The sequence below is a fragment of the Neolamprologus multifasciatus genome, chromosome 22, assembly GCF_963576455.1.
Source record: "Neolamprologus multifasciatus chromosome 22, fNeoMul1.2, whole genome shotgun sequence".
Lineage (NCBI taxonomy): Eukaryota > Metazoa > Chordata > Actinopteri > Cichliformes > Cichlidae > Neolamprologus > Neolamprologus multifasciatus.
This window is the reverse complement of record NC_140459.1, coordinates 22,774,362-22,791,670: the sequence shown is the minus strand read 5'-3', so window position 1 is coordinate 22,791,670 and position 17,309 is coordinate 22,774,362. Positions and strand designations below refer to the sequence as shown.

The 17,309-nt window shown below is 40.7% G+C and overlaps 1 protein-coding gene across 25 annotated transcripts in view; it reads right to left on the bottom strand.

The window, feature by feature from the left end:
- The window catches only part of adgrb2 (adhesion G protein-coupled receptor B2), a 265,546-nt gene that overhangs the window by 116,594 nt on the left and 131,643 nt on the right, over window positions 1-17,309 (bottom strand). For 22 of the 25 annotated variants that reach the window (XM_085147628.1, XM_085147623.1, XM_085147627.1 and 19 more), the window contains exons 5-8: window positions 14,408-14,569; window positions 6,309-6,473; window positions 5,761-5,925; window positions 4,316-4,417 (exon numbers count right to left, since the gene is read on the bottom strand). In XM_085147628.1, coding sequence (XP_085003754.1) covers window positions 4,316-4,417; window positions 5,761-5,925; window positions 6,309-6,473; window positions 14,408-14,569 — 594 coding nt within the window. The remainder of the gene's footprint in view (window positions 1-4,315; window positions 4,418-5,760; window positions 5,926-6,308; window positions 6,474-14,407; window positions 14,570-17,309) is intronic. The other 3 variants (XM_085147629.1, XM_085147648.1, XM_085147644.1) reach the window with 1 other exon arrangement.

The following is a 17,309-nucleotide window of genomic DNA, read 5'->3' as shown; positions in this document are numbered from 1 at the left end:
TTTCTCTTATATTGAATTAGGAAAACATATACAGTGGGTTGCAAAAGTATTCGGCCCCCTTGAACTTTCCCACATTTTGTCACATTACAGCCACAAACATGAATCAATTTTATTGGAATTCCACGTGAAAGACCAACACAAAGTGGTGTACACGTGAGAAGTGGAACGAAAATCATACATGATTCCAAATATTTTTTACAAATAAATAACTGAAAAGTGGGGTGTGCATAATTATTTAGCCCCCTGAGTCAATACTTTGTAGAACCACCTGTTGCTGCAATTACAGCTGCCAGTCTTTTAGGGTATGTCTCTACCAGCTTTGCACATCTGGACGCTGAAATCCTTGCCCATTCTTCTTTGCAAAACAGCTCCAGCTCAGTCAGATTAGATGGACAGCGTTTGTGAACAGCAGTTTTCGGATCTTGCCACAGATTCTCGATTGGATTTAGATCTGGACTTTGACTGGGCCATTCTAACACATGGATATGTTTTGTTTTAAACCATTCCATTGTTGCCCTGGCTTTATGTTTAGGGTCGTTGTCCTGCTGGAAGGTGAACCTCTGCCCCAGTCTCAAGTCTTTTGCAGACTCCCAGAGGTTTTCTTCCAAGATTGCCCTGTATTTGGCTCCATCCATCTTCCCATCAACTCTGACCAGATTTCCTGTCCCTGCTGAAGAGAAGCACCCTCAGAGCATGATGCTGCCAACACCATATTTGACAGAGGGGATGGTGTGTTCAGAGTGATGTGCAGTGTTAGTTTCCCGCCACACATAGCGTTTTGCATTTTGGCCAAAAAGTTCCATTTTGGTCTCATCTGACCAGAGCACCTTCTTCCTCATGTTTGACGTGTCCCCCACATGGCTTGTGGCAAACTGCAAACAGGACTTCTTATGGTTTTCTGTTAACAATGGCTTTCTTCATGCCACTCTTCCATAAAGGCCAACTTTGTGCAGTGCACGACTAATAGTTGTCCTATGGACAGATTCCCCCACCTGAGCTGTAGATCTCTGCAGCTCGTCCAGAGTCACCATGGGCCTCTTGGCTGCATTTCTGATCAGCGCTCTCCTTCTCCGGCCTGTGAGTTTAGGTGGACGGCCTTGTCTTGGTAGGTTTACAGTTGTGCCATACTCCTTTTATTTCTGAATGATCGCTTGAACAGTGCTCCGTGGGATGTTCAAGGCTTGGGAAATCTTTTTTTGGCCTAAGCCTGCTTTAAATTTCTCAATAACTTCATCCCTGACCTGTCTGGTGTGTTCTTTGGACTTCATGGTGTTGTTGCTCCCAATATTTTCTTAGACAACCTCTGAGGCCGTCACAGAGCAGCTGTATTTGTACTGACATTAGATTACACACAGGTGCACTCTGTTTAGTCATTAGCACTCATCAGGCAATGTCTATGGGCAACTGACTGCACTCAAACCAAAGGGGGCTGAATAATTACGCACACCCCACTTTGCAGTTATTTATTTGTAAAAAAATGTTTGGAATCATGTATGATTTTTGTTCCACTTCTCACGTGTACATCGCTTTGTATTGGTCTTTCATGTGGAATTCCAATAAAATTGATTCATGTTTGTGGCTGTAATGTGACAACATGTGGAAAAGTTCAAGGGGGCCAAATACTTTTGCAAGCCACTGTAAAATCACTCTGCTTTAAGTCTGCCTTAACCATGTTAAAGTCTGTATTTACATAATTTCCTCAAGGATTAATATAATATTCTGATTCGCATGATTCACAGACATCTGTATGCATGAAGTGATTTATGTTGTTTCATTAGTGTACATATATACAGCTTGTACTTTATGTATTTATTGCTCTGTTGATGAATAAGATTGGTACACTGTTTCAAGTGCTTTGACATGTCAGCGTGGCTAGAAAAACATCGTATGAACATGCGTCCAAAACATCACATCACAATATAGAAACTTCTGAGATGGTACAATCTTCGGTCTTTGGTCCAGCTGGTTCATACCTCTGTTTAGAATCACTCCAAGTGATCCTAAACAAATCGTTTAACCTAGAGAGAGCCGAACCCTAGAGTTTCATCAGCAGTGAGCTGGTACAAAGATCCTTTCTTTCTGCTCATCTAGCTGTGGCTCAACCAGCTGGGCAACACGTCACAGCTTGACCAGCAACAACCGCTAAATCTGTGTGTGCTCATTTGTGCAGTAACTCTGAACACCCAGAAAAAAGCTCCGCTGTAACACCTGCAAAGCTGTGACACATCTCTAGAGCAGCTTGAGGAAAAATCTGGAACATCAATATAAGCAAAGAAGCAGCTGATCAGAAAAGAAAAACGAGGAACACAGGAGATTCATCACTCGTCATCGACATTCTCCTTATCAAAAACATGACAGATAACGCAGGACAATTCACTCCCTCCCAGTGTTGATGGAGAATTGGTTTCCCCCTGAGCACGTCAAGGAGCAGATGTTTGAGCTGTATGAATCCTGGACTAGAAAGACGTCAGATGTCTTCCAGAAAGCTTTACCAATAACCAGAGGACCAGATCCAGGATTATCAGCGGTGTATCTCAGAGCCTCATTCATCCATTTGGGATGTTGAATGTTCTTTATTTCTGACTTCTAGGAGAAAAACGTAAATGCTGCTCTGACCCCTGAAAAGAGTCTGGATATCTGGTATGATATTGGAGATCAGAGACTTGTCTCCAATAAAGAAGACCGCAAAGCTGAAATTCAAAGCCTTAAACTTACTCAGTATTAGCCTCTCCATCCTGTGAAGCCAGATCTGATCGCAGGCAGAACTCAGGCTGACATCTGGTTGAGGAGAACTGTCCTGATGATGTTCACGGCGCTTTGGTTGACTGTAGCCACAATTATTTTGTAAATGAGCCCTTTTTTATTAGTCTAATAATGGTTTTGTGACAACTCATCTGTATTTATTTGTAAAAAGATCAAATATGACTTACCAATCCCCTTACTTTGCATCATTATGCACACAACTGCCTCGCAAACAGGTCTGTGTAAACCTGGTCAATCAAGAGAATGAGCTATTTTGACTTATAGACCTGTGACGATGGTGAATTTGGAACAAGCCAGATGTTAAGACTAAAAATACAGGTTAACTTTTTTTTTTTAAATCACAAAAAGCTGACTTTGAAGTTTCTCCTTATTTTTCCATAACATTTCTCCAGGCAGTGAGCAACCTTGAGAAAGAAGGTAAAAGTATGTGTCTCACACCCTATGCATAGAGATGCCAGCCCTGTGTTACAGTAAGAGCTTTAGCAGATATTGCTTTGACTGTAGCTCTGCCTTTCCTAATCAGGAAGTGCTACTGTATGTACATGAGGCTCACAAACTTCCAAAGTTAATCATCCCAGAGATTTTTTTTCCATTAAGTAGCCAGTCTCTGTTGTTCTGCTGCAACTTTACCATTGCTAAAAACAACATGCCCACATGTTCGTGATGCTAACAAACTTCTGTTGCTCCTACTGGAGATTTATTTAAGCTTCTCGCTTGGACATTTTTGTAACAGTTCTGGTACTTGAGTTGTGTAAAGAAAGTTGTGATTGCAATATGCTTTTTTCCCCCCTTGTCACGATGCTGCTTGGCAGCCTGTTGCACAGCTCCCAAATCTTAACCAGCTCGTATTACTGCCTGGACTGAGTCATGTAATCCTGGTGAAGCTACAGAGGAAATGACAGTGGTTTCATTGGTGATTGGGCAATAACGAGGACAAGCTAGGCTATCTGATTTGAGCCCTTGATGTGCCACACTCAAACTTCCCACACCACAGCGTGACCGTACCTCACTTCAGGACTTTTTAGGTGGACAGGAATGTTATTCTGAGCTGAGATGAAACGTGGGGGCATTGCACCAGTTGTGATTGAAATGTGGCGTAATCCCACACATGTTGGTGCAAGGAGGTGTTTCTGAGTTGCTTTTTCTTGGATTATATCCACATTGTCACTGTTCTGTTTTAATCTGGTTTAAATCAACACATTGTCTGGATTCCTTCATGACCTGATGAAGAGGTCATCCAAATGACTGTGGATGGTTTTGACTGGCTGTGGATAATTAATGGATCCTGACCATCCACTACACCACATACTAGACATGCAGTTGAACACGTACTCATCTGTTTCAACTCTGCTGCCACAAGGACAGACACGTGAAATCTTTACCACCTCATCTCTATACAACATTTATCTTAACCTGTTTGTTTTATAATATTTGGATTTTATTTTACTGAATAACTTTTTTCACTGTTTTGGTTGCTGTGACATAATTTCACAAAATTTCTTCTGCTTTGAGCTGAGTGCTTTATTAGCTAAAAGCATGCAATGTGACTGACCAGTAGCATTCGTTGGACATTTGTTGTAGACAGTTTCTCCAGCTGAGGCTCTCTTCCATGACATCGAGAGGAGATGCTCGTCTTTGCATATCTCATGAGGCGCTATAGAAGAAGGTGAGAAACACATAGAAAAAAAGGAAAATGAAGTCAAGCCTAGTAGGAGAACAGAAAAAAAAAAATCACCACGCGCACAAACACGCACTCGCACGCACACACACGCACACACACGCACACACACGCACACACACACCGAACCAGAAGAAATAAAAAAAGGGAGACAGACAGAAGCAAAGCACAAAAAAAAGCCACGATTCAAATCAATGTTCTCCTGCAGCAGCTCCCAATCTCATTCCCTTGTACATTCTCAGAGCTCTCTGTCGGTGTCATTGCCTCAGTACAGTATCTCATTCCCTCTTCATCTTACCCCCTCTTTTTATTCATCTGTTTTCCACCCCTCCCTCTCTTTCATAACCATGATGAAAAAACAGGCAGGGGGAGGGGGAGCTGGGTGCTCTGAAGATATTCCGAGGGGGCACACTAGGGTTGGCAGAGGCAGATGCAGAGAGATGAAGAGGGACGGAGAGCGAAGAGCGAAGAAGGAGAAAATGTGTGATGTTCCCCCTGCAATGCCAACAGACAAGATCCTCGTCTAGTGTAAAAAAAGCTTTAGAGCTACGAAAAACAAAGAGGTCATGATGGAGGCTCCACTCAAAAGTTTATCATTTGCAACCCGTCAAGTCTCAGTGCTAACACAAGTGACACGCACTGAAAATATACTTGCATATATATATATATATATATATATATATATATATATATATATATATATATATATATATACCAACACACACGCACAGCTTCAGTCAGGAGTCATACTTATTAAAAACCACAGTGTTTCCTGCAATGGCTGACACTGACAAATAGCACCAAGCGGACCATTGAACATCCTGCCCTCCACCGGGGAGAGAAACATAGAAGGAAATAAAGCAAGTGAGAGACAAAGAGTAAGGGAGATTAGTGCTTTGAAAAAAAATGTTAAACAGGAGAGATATAAGGAGAAAGCAAATAACTCACAGATATAGAGAGAGGATAAAAAGAAGGCAATACAAGGGAAAAATGCAAAATCAATGAAGAGGTGAAGACGGACGGGAATGTGAACTGACATGAAGACAGGCAAAGGACAGAAAAGAATGTGAAGAGCTCTAAAAGTGCGAAGGTAGCTTTTGGGTATGCTGTTAATCTCTTGGAATTGCTTCCATTCTGCTCGATAGGTAGTGTGCAAGTGCAATTTTGGCACACACACATGCACTCTTTTAAACTTCAAAAATACCACGAAATCATCGTAAAAACAAAGGGAAAATGCGAAAGACAAAAACTAGGGCATGAAACAGTTATACAGATTATACTGAAGCCCTCTGTCTGTAACGCACACTCAAGCTACTGACCAGGGCACTTTTTCTCATTACACGACCGGACCTCCTCTCCTAAGCCATCGCAGGGGTAGCCTTGCAATCCAGTGCCCTCGCACATCCTGATACGTCGCTGCCATCCAGAGTCACACGTCTTGCTGCAGAGACTCCAGTGGTTCCAGCTGCCCCAGTTACCTCCACCTAGCGCAAGAGGAAGAGCGCCACCAGTGAAGATGGAAGTACCGGAATGCATGGCAAAAGAAAAAAAAAAGAAAAAGAAATGACAGTTATGAATGAAGTAGTAAATTTAACTTACAAGTCTAAAGCTGTTTTATTAGTGTGAGAAATTAAGTCAATACGAGCCCATTCTCGGGCCCAGGCTCATTAAACACACTAGTATTTTTGTTCTCTGGGGCCCCTGTCGAAACAGACTCATAAGCCAAATTAGGTCCCAACCCAATAATTACTCATGTGTGGAATATGAATCAGAAAAACAACCATGTGGATGCCTTTAGATAATGCATGTTCTGTGTTTGCATAATGCCATCTGAGAGCATGTGACTGTGAATACTAATTTGTGTTACCGGAGCACGAAGGGTTGGTGCATTCTCTGCTCTCCTGATGGGGGCCTTTGCATTCAGCCCAGCCGTGCACCGATGGGCTACAGCGCCTCTGCCTCTGCTCAGTCCCTGTGTCACAAGTCACGCTGCATTTCGACCAAGGTCCCCAGTCTGACCACTGGCCCTCCACTGGAGCGGGAGACAGATCCGAGAAGATAAAGAGACACGGGAGCATGCACGAGGGTGAAGGGATGAAGATTTTTAAAGAGGAATCAGAAATGAAAAAAAAAAAAAGAGATGGAAAAAAGGTTGTCAGTGGAAGGAAGGTACAGAGGAAGAGAGGGAGGAAAAAGACAAGGCAGATAAAGTGAGCACGCTGAATAGAATATACAATGAGTTAGGATGAACAGCAAATAAATTACAGAAGCTATTTCGCTTCCCATAAATAGCAACAAACAAACACAGTGCACCTCCCATTTTAATGGACATTTTAAATATTTCAAACTGTTCCAAAATACAAAAAAAAAGCTGAATGCAATTTCTTCCACGCTTTGTTTTAAAAGAGTTCACACAAAGTCCATTTGGTTGGATTTTCACCCACAGTATTATTAAAAACAGAATGCATTCCTACTATTGACTGGTGTTTGTGCGGAAACAGATAGAAACAATAATAATTCAAATACAATGAAGTACTGCCTGTCGGACAGCTTAACCGAAGCCTGACGACACGCATCGATGTAATCAAAGCCCCTGCTGTCCATTCTAATGGGTGCTAGAAAAGGAAGTGTTGCTTGGGAGTAATTGAGTTGTCAGATGAAATATTCAAATACAATAAAATGACATTAACCAAACCCCAAACAAGCAGATAAGATTTTTTTGGCACGTTATCGTCTTCAAAGAGAGCTATAGATTCAACTTTGAAGATCTGTGTCGCAGAAAAATAAATAAATAAAACACTTTTTTGATTAGAAATCTTTGTAATAAAGCGAAAAAGAACTGACAGAGGACCCAATTACTAGCCTGTAGCCATGTTCCTTTATGTTTCTGAATGCAGAGACACTTGTCAAAGCGCTACAATTTCAGAAAATTCAATCACAAAAGCGACTGCCAAAATCTTCTCTGACAATATGCTAGTTTTTAGCTGTTTAACAAAAGGTTGTGTCTAACTGTATTATTACTGCAGTTAAATTGTCCTAAACAGATAATATCTGGGCATTTGTTTTACCTGCAGCAGCAGCAGCATGAAAGAGCCAATTTAACTAGGTTTTTATTGTTACACTGTCACATTAATTCTGTTTGGTTTATGCCGCATTTAATTGCACAGAATAGTCAATTGCTATTTTCTAAACAAATGCTTTACCACTTCTTTCACACAAGCACACACAATCCTGAAAAATAATAATTGAAATGGAGTAATAAATCAATGCCTTCTTTTGTTGGCGACAGTGTCACTTATGTAAAACAATAATGTGTTGCCTCCAGCTGGAATTATTGAAGGACCTGAGCTGTGCTTTTGCACAAATTTGAATTCTTAATGATGTGTAATGATTTAACTGCTGCCTGCTAAAACTGTCACATTAATTGGTTTTTGAGACAATTTTGGACACTAAAATAAACCGTTAAGGCTAAACTGACATTATCAGCTAAGAAATTAGATAAGGTGTGCGCGCTATCAAACAAGGCGGTATTTACACATCCAGGAGACAGACAGTCGCATTAGCATTCATACTGAGGTGGCGTTTCTGGCCACATAACTAAATCTAATATTTTCTTTTAGCTCTGTTTCACTCCCTACAGATTACATAAGGATACAGAATAAAACACGGTCCCAAGCAACCACATTTAGCCCTGGGAAAGTACACTGCATAGCTTTTTCTGAGCTCTTCTGACTAAACTGCACTCTAGTACCAATGCTTATTAGTATGTAGAAAATGATCTAAACAGAAAATGAAAAAGTAGCTTTAAAATATATCATATTTAATGACAGGTTTAGTCAGCTCTAGTAAAACATTATACGTTATAGTTCAAGAGTTTGTTTGGTGAGCATTAGTTAACAGGGGCCATTAAAATGATTCAAGAATAAGAAGGCCCCGAACTCAAGACGGTTAAACCAGTTTTTTGTCTAAGAGACAACTTAACAAAGACCTTTTTTTAAATTCTTTAGTCACTTTTTTACTAGTAGTGTGTAGGGATGGGTACCGGTATCCGGTGCCATTATGGCACATAAACGGTAGTAACCAGACCGAAAAGCAGCGCACATTTCGGTGCTTTATTTCGGTGCTTTTTTTTCCGCACTTTGGATTCTAGCCAATCATTTTACTTTTGCAAGCGTAGTGGGCGGGCCCAAGGTGAAGCGGTCAAAGTCTGGCTGTACTTCACAGCAAAAGATGCAAACTCTGCAGCGCCGTATTTGATAGCTTGCTGCGAGACCTCACACCGTGCACATCTACTGCGCGTGGGTTGCCTGTTATCTGACCCGGAGTTAGCAACATCCCCCAAAAACCCGAAGAGTAGAGTCCTGGCCCCTAGACCTGCCAGTGTAGCAGAAATGATGACGGATGATGATGGCAGCAGCAGCCGTTCTTCTCTGCGTGAGTAGCTTAATGTTGTTCGTGTGTAATTTTTACGTTGAGTAGGCTAACCACGTTATTACATTAATGCATGTAAGGTGAACTAGCAAACACAGTCATAGTTACATGCGGCTGTCTTCTTGTTTGATGGCAGATACTAACTTCACCCTGGCCAAAAAGGCTAAAATGACCAAAGTAAAAGAGGAAAACAGTTAAACATGAGAGGTTTTTGGACAAAGTTTGTGTTTTTTCCATTGATTAAGCACTGCTTCCAGCCAAGAGTGATACCATATATGCCCTATAGCTGCAGAAAAGGCTAACATTGTTATCTTTTTACAAAAAAAACAGCTGAACATGAGAGGTTTTTGGACCAATTTTGTGTTCTCCATTCTTTAAGCACCGGTTCGAGTACCGTTTAAGCACCGGCACCATTTCAAAAGTACCGGTTTGGTACTGGTATCGGATAAAACCTAAACGATACCCATCCCTAGTAATGTGTTAAAGTAGCATAAAATCTATAAAAAAAATACCAAAGATAATATTTCTGCACCAGCAGGGCGATTCAGTCATTATATGAAGACATACACATCTCGGTATGGTGTAAGGAGCTTGGAAAGAAATGGAACACTTGGAACACCTTACGCTCTGCTTCAGCGTAAACTCCACTTTTAAGGGCGACTGTGGCTCAGGGGGTTAGGAAGTGTATCTGTAACTGGAAGGTCGCCGGTTCGATCCCTGGGCTCTCTGTCCTGGTCGTTGTGTCCTTGGGCAAGACACTTCACCTAACGCCTACTGGTGTTAGCCAGAGGGGCCGATGGCGCAATATGGCAGCCTCGCTTCTGTCAGTCTGCCCCAGGGCAGCTGTGGCTACAACCGTAGCTTGCCTCCACCAGTGTGTGAATGTGAGAGTGAATGAATAGTGGCATTGTAAAGCGCTTTGGGTGCCTTGAAAAGCGCTATATAAATCCAATCCATTATTATTATTACTTTTTATAATTATTTGAACATTACAAGCTCCTGAGACTATGATGACCTGGATAATTGAGAACCTTAACAGACATATCTCGGTATGGTGCGCAGCGTGTCCTTAAAAAATTGAGGAAACTAAACAAGTGGAGGATGAAATAAGAAGTGTCAAGAAGCTTTCAATGAGATACACTGAATTTCAGCAGAACTGGACTACAAATCAGTGGTCTTATAGAGTGAAGTTCAGCTTAGTTCATTGTCAATACACTTGGACGAGGGGAGAAATGGGAGCACTGATTATCTATAACCATGTTTAAAACACAGTGGCAACTCTGTCATGGTTTGTGGCTGCATTACAGTCAGTAATGTTGGGGGTCTTGTAAAAAAAAAGCTGATGGAATTAGGAAAGCAGAAAAGTATGGTCAGATTTTGAACCACCATCAACTATTCCTGGATGCTACCTAAAGAAATTACAAGAACGCTTGGCTAACAGAGTTTAGACTGTACTGAATAATAAAGGTGGCCATGCAAAATACTGACTTTCAAGCTCATTATAATTGTATAAACTCTGTTTGTTCCATGTATTTTTGTACACGCTTCAATAAATTGCCCCACATATTTCTCATTCTCCTAACAAAATATAAAGAAATGTCTCACTGTGTAAAGCTTCTATAATATTTGATAGGCAGAAAACGTATTTTTAACTACTGCAGCGGACAAGTAGATATATCTATCTGTTGTGTATGGACTTCTTCTGTCTCTGTATTAACACGAATTACAATTCGAAGTGAGAACTCTTTGCTCGAAATGATATATCAAGTCACACATTCTACACTCCGGGGCATTAAGCAGCAGAGAAAGTGAAGTACAGTGCTGTAAATGTATTTGTCTGGCTATCCCAAGTGAGAAGGCATTGCCAGCTCTCCTTGGTAAAGTGGTCAATCACGCTGGGCGACACTTGTACTGTGTTCCAACGGGCGTGGGTCTGCATTGTGTTGCGGAGATGACATAAAGGAAATAAAGTGTGACCTAGAAAAGCATTGCAAATGTGATGTTGTTAGAATTTGCTCTGATTAATGGAAGTGTTACATTTCTAAAACAACATTTAAAAAAAGAAAACGACACAAACACCAACACATTTTCAGACCGTCCGTGTCTTTCTGTTGAACTGTTACTTCTTTGTAAGGATTGTTATTATATATATCTCAGCATTGTGTTAACACACAAAGCACAATCAGCTTATCGGCACTGATACTAAAAAAGCTGGATGGCAGCTCTCTATTAAGAGGGAGCCCTTGCCAAAGAGAGAAACTATCAATTTGCCTGTAATTAAGACATAGCAATTAATCCCAGCATATGTTTGGCTATGAACTGAACTGTTAACGTTGTGAAAAAGAAAAGGAGGTGTCAAAGAACTTAAAGGCAATTTCCAGCCAGCTCTCTGCCTACACAGTTTTTTTTTTAGTACTTGATGTTAGCTCAAAAAGGTCTGATATGACCAAATGAATTACTTCCATGAAAATGTCTGCTGACTTTAATAATACCCCGTTGATTGTCTTCATATGATGCAACAGCTGCCACATTTACATTTGCAGTTCTGCCCACATATGCACTTGTTTGATATGTAAGCTTAGCTTAGCATGTGACTGCCTAAGTGACAAGCCACTGTGAAGAGGTAAGAAATTGGTTTAATATACTGTAGCATAAACACAACAGGACATGCAACAGCACATAGCGTGAGGATTAAGTATATGGTTTGCAGTGAGATCAAATTATCGAGGGAAACACACAACTATGCACCCACATGTGCACAGACATGCATGCACGCACGCACGCACGCACACACACACACACACACACACACGCACACACACAATCCATCAAAGCTCTAGTCTGTATGCATGGTTGTTTGTGCCAAAAGGCCTATGCTGGTATTCATGATTTCAAAGGACCATTGACTTTGAACTCCAAAAAGCAGGCTGAATCTGTTGTGATAGATTCTCACATTCACATACACAAAGATTTCCTTAAGGCCTCGCAGGAAGACACCCTTTCTCCCAAACCCTCTCTTTCCATCACTGTTCCCAAAACAGCTTGGCAAAACATCCTGGAGGCCATACTTTAGATTACGATGTCTCCCTGTTCCTTCTTTTTAACTTTGCAGCCTCTTTGTCTGGCAAGGGGGACAGTTTGTTTTATTTAAATATTAACCTTGCAAAACCTCTGCTTTTGAAAATAAAGAGAGAAAAAAACCAAGTAAATATCCAAAAATATTGTTTAGGATGCAAGAATGAAAAGGTTCTAGCTCCAGTATCACTCACATAAATGTAAAGGCATGTGGATTCAAAGTCCAGGGGACAGTGATACAGAATTCTTTGCCTTAGCAGTCTTAAATGAAAAGCACTTACACTGTGATAATTGCTCAGGCTGTGAGTGATTACACACTAAGCAAACACACTCTCACTTGGACTGAAATTAATTCAGGAAGAAAAAGGTTATTATTCAGAAAGCTGACAGCATTTTTGTTATAAACTGTCTTATGTTTTAATGTCTGTGTATCCATTAATTCCTTTACTCCAACACAGAATCCATTTAAAGTCTGAAACAAAAAGCCAGAGCAAATTTAATCGCTGAAATTAATATTCATTTTTAATGTCAGTGTTTCCAAAGTGTTTTTTCCCCTAAAGGGGACACTTGGAATAGAAAATTAAAACTGCACAGAGACAATATGCATAACCAAAGTTTACCTACAGCCTATTTTTACATATTTACGTCTCAGTTGACAAAGGTACTGGCAAAGGTACAGCCTGTAGTGTGACAGGCTACAGAAATTATTGCTCCTATCTTGTCCCACTGTTTTTTTCAGAGTGTGCTGCAATAAGGCTTCAGTTGCTGGAGAATCCGGCTTCACTCCACTGGCAACCCGATGAAGATGTTTCTACTGGACAGTCTGTGCCAGATTATCCTTAACAGCCCTATTAGCTGGGGCCGAAATGCTGTCTTAACTGTTTTTGACAAAGTGTAGTTTTAATAGATAGTTTTGGAGACAATTATAGAAGAGTTACACGGTCGGGTTGTTCGGCGATCTAAACTTAGTCAGCCGTGGAAGAAGCACACCGGTCCAACACAGACTTCTAGTCTACCGTTCTATAAGTGAAAGTTTGAAAGGAAATGTGGACTTAATTCCCATGGATAACCACAGACGTAGACAGAACTGAAATCTCTACTTTTAGCAATGTGCAAATCATTCAGTATGTTAACTGACAATCAAATTAATCCACCAAAATATCAATCCAACCGCCTCCAGTTGACTTTAATACAGTGCATACATTTCCATGCTGTACATTCAAAACAAAACTGCCTCTGAATACAATTAACTTTGTGACAGCATTGCATGTGAATTCAATTACAAACAGAATTTCTATGAAAAAGTGTTGGTTAAAGCAAGACTAATACTCACAGTCACTGTGATGCTCAGAGGAGCAAAACATGATGGTCAGCACGCTAGCATGCAAACAAAGACATTTTGAGCATGCTACTCCTCAGCAGACCTTTTAAATTGTTTACCATGCTAGGCCTCATTTGCACAAGCTGGCACTGCCCTCCTAGTAATGTCTAGTTCTAGGAAAAATCCCCAACTAGCTGACAAGTGATTGCTGGTGGTTGCTAGCTGTTGGCACGTGACAGCTTGTTACAAGTAGAGTACTGCATCATAAACCTCTTTGTGGTGCTTTGTTAGCTTGCAGATTGCAGCAGTCACCCATAGTTTTCAGACAAGTTGGCATGTTTGATAGAAACTACTAGCAATTGCATCAACCTGTTGGTAACCAAAGCAACCACCAAGGAAGCATTTGGTGCAGCAATCAACTGCAATCAATTTCTAATGACTGCTTGCAACCTAAAGCAACCACTTGACAACTGGTCATGAAATATGCACTGATGGTTGCCGAATGGTTACATACTAATCTCTAGACCTGTGAGACAGGAGCGTTAGTTTAGCAACTGATGCTGAGAGAAGTGTATGAACTTTCAGAACTTCATCACAAAGTACTCTCTGCCTTCTGAAAAACTGTGAGTTGTGTAAATGTGGGTGACATAAATGTCTGCCCCAATTTCAGGATATTCCATTTAAGATTTGTAAGGATGTTTTATTCAAGACCACAACTGTTACTCGAGGCTTGGTGGCATTCCAGAGAAAAAAAAACAATCACCAAAGTCAAGGACACAAAATGCCAGAAAGATCCATTCAGTATTTTGAGTAGCTTTACTTTGAATCAAAGTGGTTAACTAATACAAACACATTGCCTCCACAAATCCACAGTGCTATCACAGTTGAGCAGTTTGTTCCCATTTAGATGCTTTGATGATGTCAAAGCAGACTTTGGCTTGATTTAATCGAAGAGAGACATTTAGTCAGTTAGACGAACATCAACTATGCAGGCAAGTGGATGGAAATTCAGGAGCTATGACAGTGATGTGGTAATGTTCTACTTTTGCAACTTTGAAGAGGCAAAAAAAATGTCAAGTTTAATACAGCAAGAGAGCGAGAGAGGCTTGGTGTATCATGTTAATGGGGATGGTACTAACCAGGACACACTGCTATGTTGCAGAGTTTGGTCTGAACCTCAGGCCGTCCACAAGCTACAGCCCCGCTGCCGTCCATGCACTTCCTGGTTCGTGTCCTGGAGCCCCGCCCACAGGTCACAGAGCACAGACTCCATGACGACCATTCCTCCCACAGCCCATGCACTGCGAACACCCACAAACATGACGTACAAAAAGACACGACATGGGGATGAGGGTTGAGAGGGGAAAGGAAGGAGAGGGAATGGAGCATCCCATTGCAGGCAGGAGGGTTTGAGAATGAGAAAAACGAGAGATTAAATGATGAGCACATTCCTTTAAAAAAAGAAGAAGAAAAAACACAAAGGAGGTGACCTTATGACCTCCAGGAAACCCACCCAATTACAAAGGAAAAGACAGACTGAGTATGAAACAGCACTTACATGTTACTAATATGAACAAATGAAAGTTAGGAATGGACACTGGTATTTGAAGTCATGCAGCTCGAATCAAGACAAGGAAATAAATGGTGTATGCTTTTTCCTAAAGGTTTAGTCACCCAAGCATTAAAAAGCTTTTCTTTTTTCCCCATTTTTCCTTCCCCATGTTTTCTCTTTATTGCACTCCATCACGCGTTTTAACAAAATAAATAAAGACAGAATAAAGAAACAGTGGAGTTGGACCAAAGTCCTAGAACCTGCCATGTCAGAGAAAAGAAACACACTTTCGCACATACACATTCACAAAATTTAATTACTAAAACCATTTGGAGATGTCTCACCTAAGACTAGAGGGAATAATAATGGAATGATGGATATTATAGGGGAAAAAAAGAATACACAGAAAGTGAAGGCTGCAAAGAAGGAAAAGATGAATGTCAGGCCTGATTAATAGGAAGAGAATAAGAACAGGTGAACATGAAAAACGTGGGAGATGATAAGAAAAATTGAAAGAACACGCGAAGACGATTGGAGACTCACAAAGTTTGGGTGAATACGAAGTACGAAATGAGTCCAAGAAAATGAGGTTATTTTGAAATGTTCAGTGAGAGGAGATTAAACTGTGCTGAAAGAGCCAGAAGAAAAAGAGAGGAACCGATGCTGGAGAGAGATGGAAAGCAGGAGATGAGGAGGGGAGGGACAGAGAAGGGAGGACGAGAAAGTTGGAGACAGCAGGATGAAGATTGCTGGTCCTGTGTTGAGCAAAGCTAAATAAATCATGCCGATAAATAATTAAGCCTCGTCTGTGAACGATGGCTTAGAGGAAGAGTAGATGGCTGAGAGAGAGGGAGGGAGAAGATGGTGGTATTAAAAAGTATGAGAGATATGGAAAGCTGTTAATAGTTCTTAAATTTAGAAGAAAAAAAAACGTGGTGTTACTATGTCTTTAAGCTGCCCTATAAAATACATATAGGATACATGAGTGGGAAAGAGCATTGGTAAGCATTTGTGCTTCTCTTGCTGCAAATTTAATGACATGTTTTTTTTTAAGTAAGCTCATTAGTGGTCCTTGTTGACAAGTTGCATGACTGGGTTCTGGTAAATATTACTTCTCTTGGATGTTGGAGCTTCGATGTAATGAATGATGTATGTGCAGAGCTGACATTGAAAGTCTGCTTTGCAATTTATCTTTGAAAGTTTATTTATGCTCACCAAATATCAGAGTTCGAAGGGAGTACCCATGAGCAGGATTTGTGACAGTACAAGTAGTTACAAGCACTACAAGCCAATCCTGGTCTAAGAGGCAACTTACACAAGTGTGATGAAGAAACTTGATGCCTGAAAATTACACACACAGTCATTCCGGTATTTTAGCTTTGTAGCTATGAAACTCTTATCTAATGGGCTGGTATACAAATAAAAAAACAAAACAAAAAAGCACAAACAGTTATTCGAACTGAGTACTTCTGTACAGCTTTAAAAACACCTGAGAATGATCTTCACACTCATCAGAGGCATTTAGTAAATTGTGAAGCTAAATACATCAAATAGTCTAATGTAAACATTAACCTAATGTTAATGTATTAAATTGTTAGCAGTAGGGATGTCCATAACTAGTCCACTAGACTTAATCATTGCTATTGTCACTAGTCGGTACCTAACATAGCAGTCATTTAATTTAAATGTTTTAAATTTAAATTGATGCCCAATGTACGTAAATTATTATGCCCTAAATGTTATGTAGCCATCTGGCACCAGATGAAGCATCATTGCTGAGGAACCCCATAAATCTGCTAATCTCAGCCTGATCTTTGTTGTTGACACTATCATTTTTCTTTAAAGACGAAAGAACAAGACAGCAGATAAAAGCGGTGGAAAATAACTTTCTCTGAGGGGTGGATGGGCTTTCCTTTAGCAATGAGGAGAGAAGTTCACTCATTCAAGAGGGGCTCAGAGTTGAGCTGCTGCTTTTCAACATCGAAGGGAGCCAGCTCAGGTGGGTGCCTCTTGGGTAAGGTGTTCTAAACAGGCATGTCCTACCGGGAGGAGGACACGGGGTAGACCTGCTGGAGAGATTATATCTAATTCCTCTGTGTTTCCCCCAAGTAGCCTGAGGAGGTGGCAAAAGGGACGTCTGGGCTTCCTTGCCTAGGCTGCTCCCACGGCCCAAATTCAGTTAAGCAGAATAAATGGATAATTTATGGTTTTGTTATTTTAGATTTTAAGTCTCACTAAAGTGGTTGTGGTAAACAGCAGTCATTTATTCATAATGCACAGCACAATGCGCCGCACTTTCCAGTCACAGTTTATTAGTACATGAACTAATACATGACCATCTTTAACATGTTTTCATTTCTGATGAGGCTTTGGTGAACCAACTGAAGGACCAGATGTATCTGTTAAGTCCTGTGTCAAAATTTTCCTGGATTTTTTTTTCTTAATGACATAACTTTCATATACTGTTCATCTGATGCAAATACAATTTC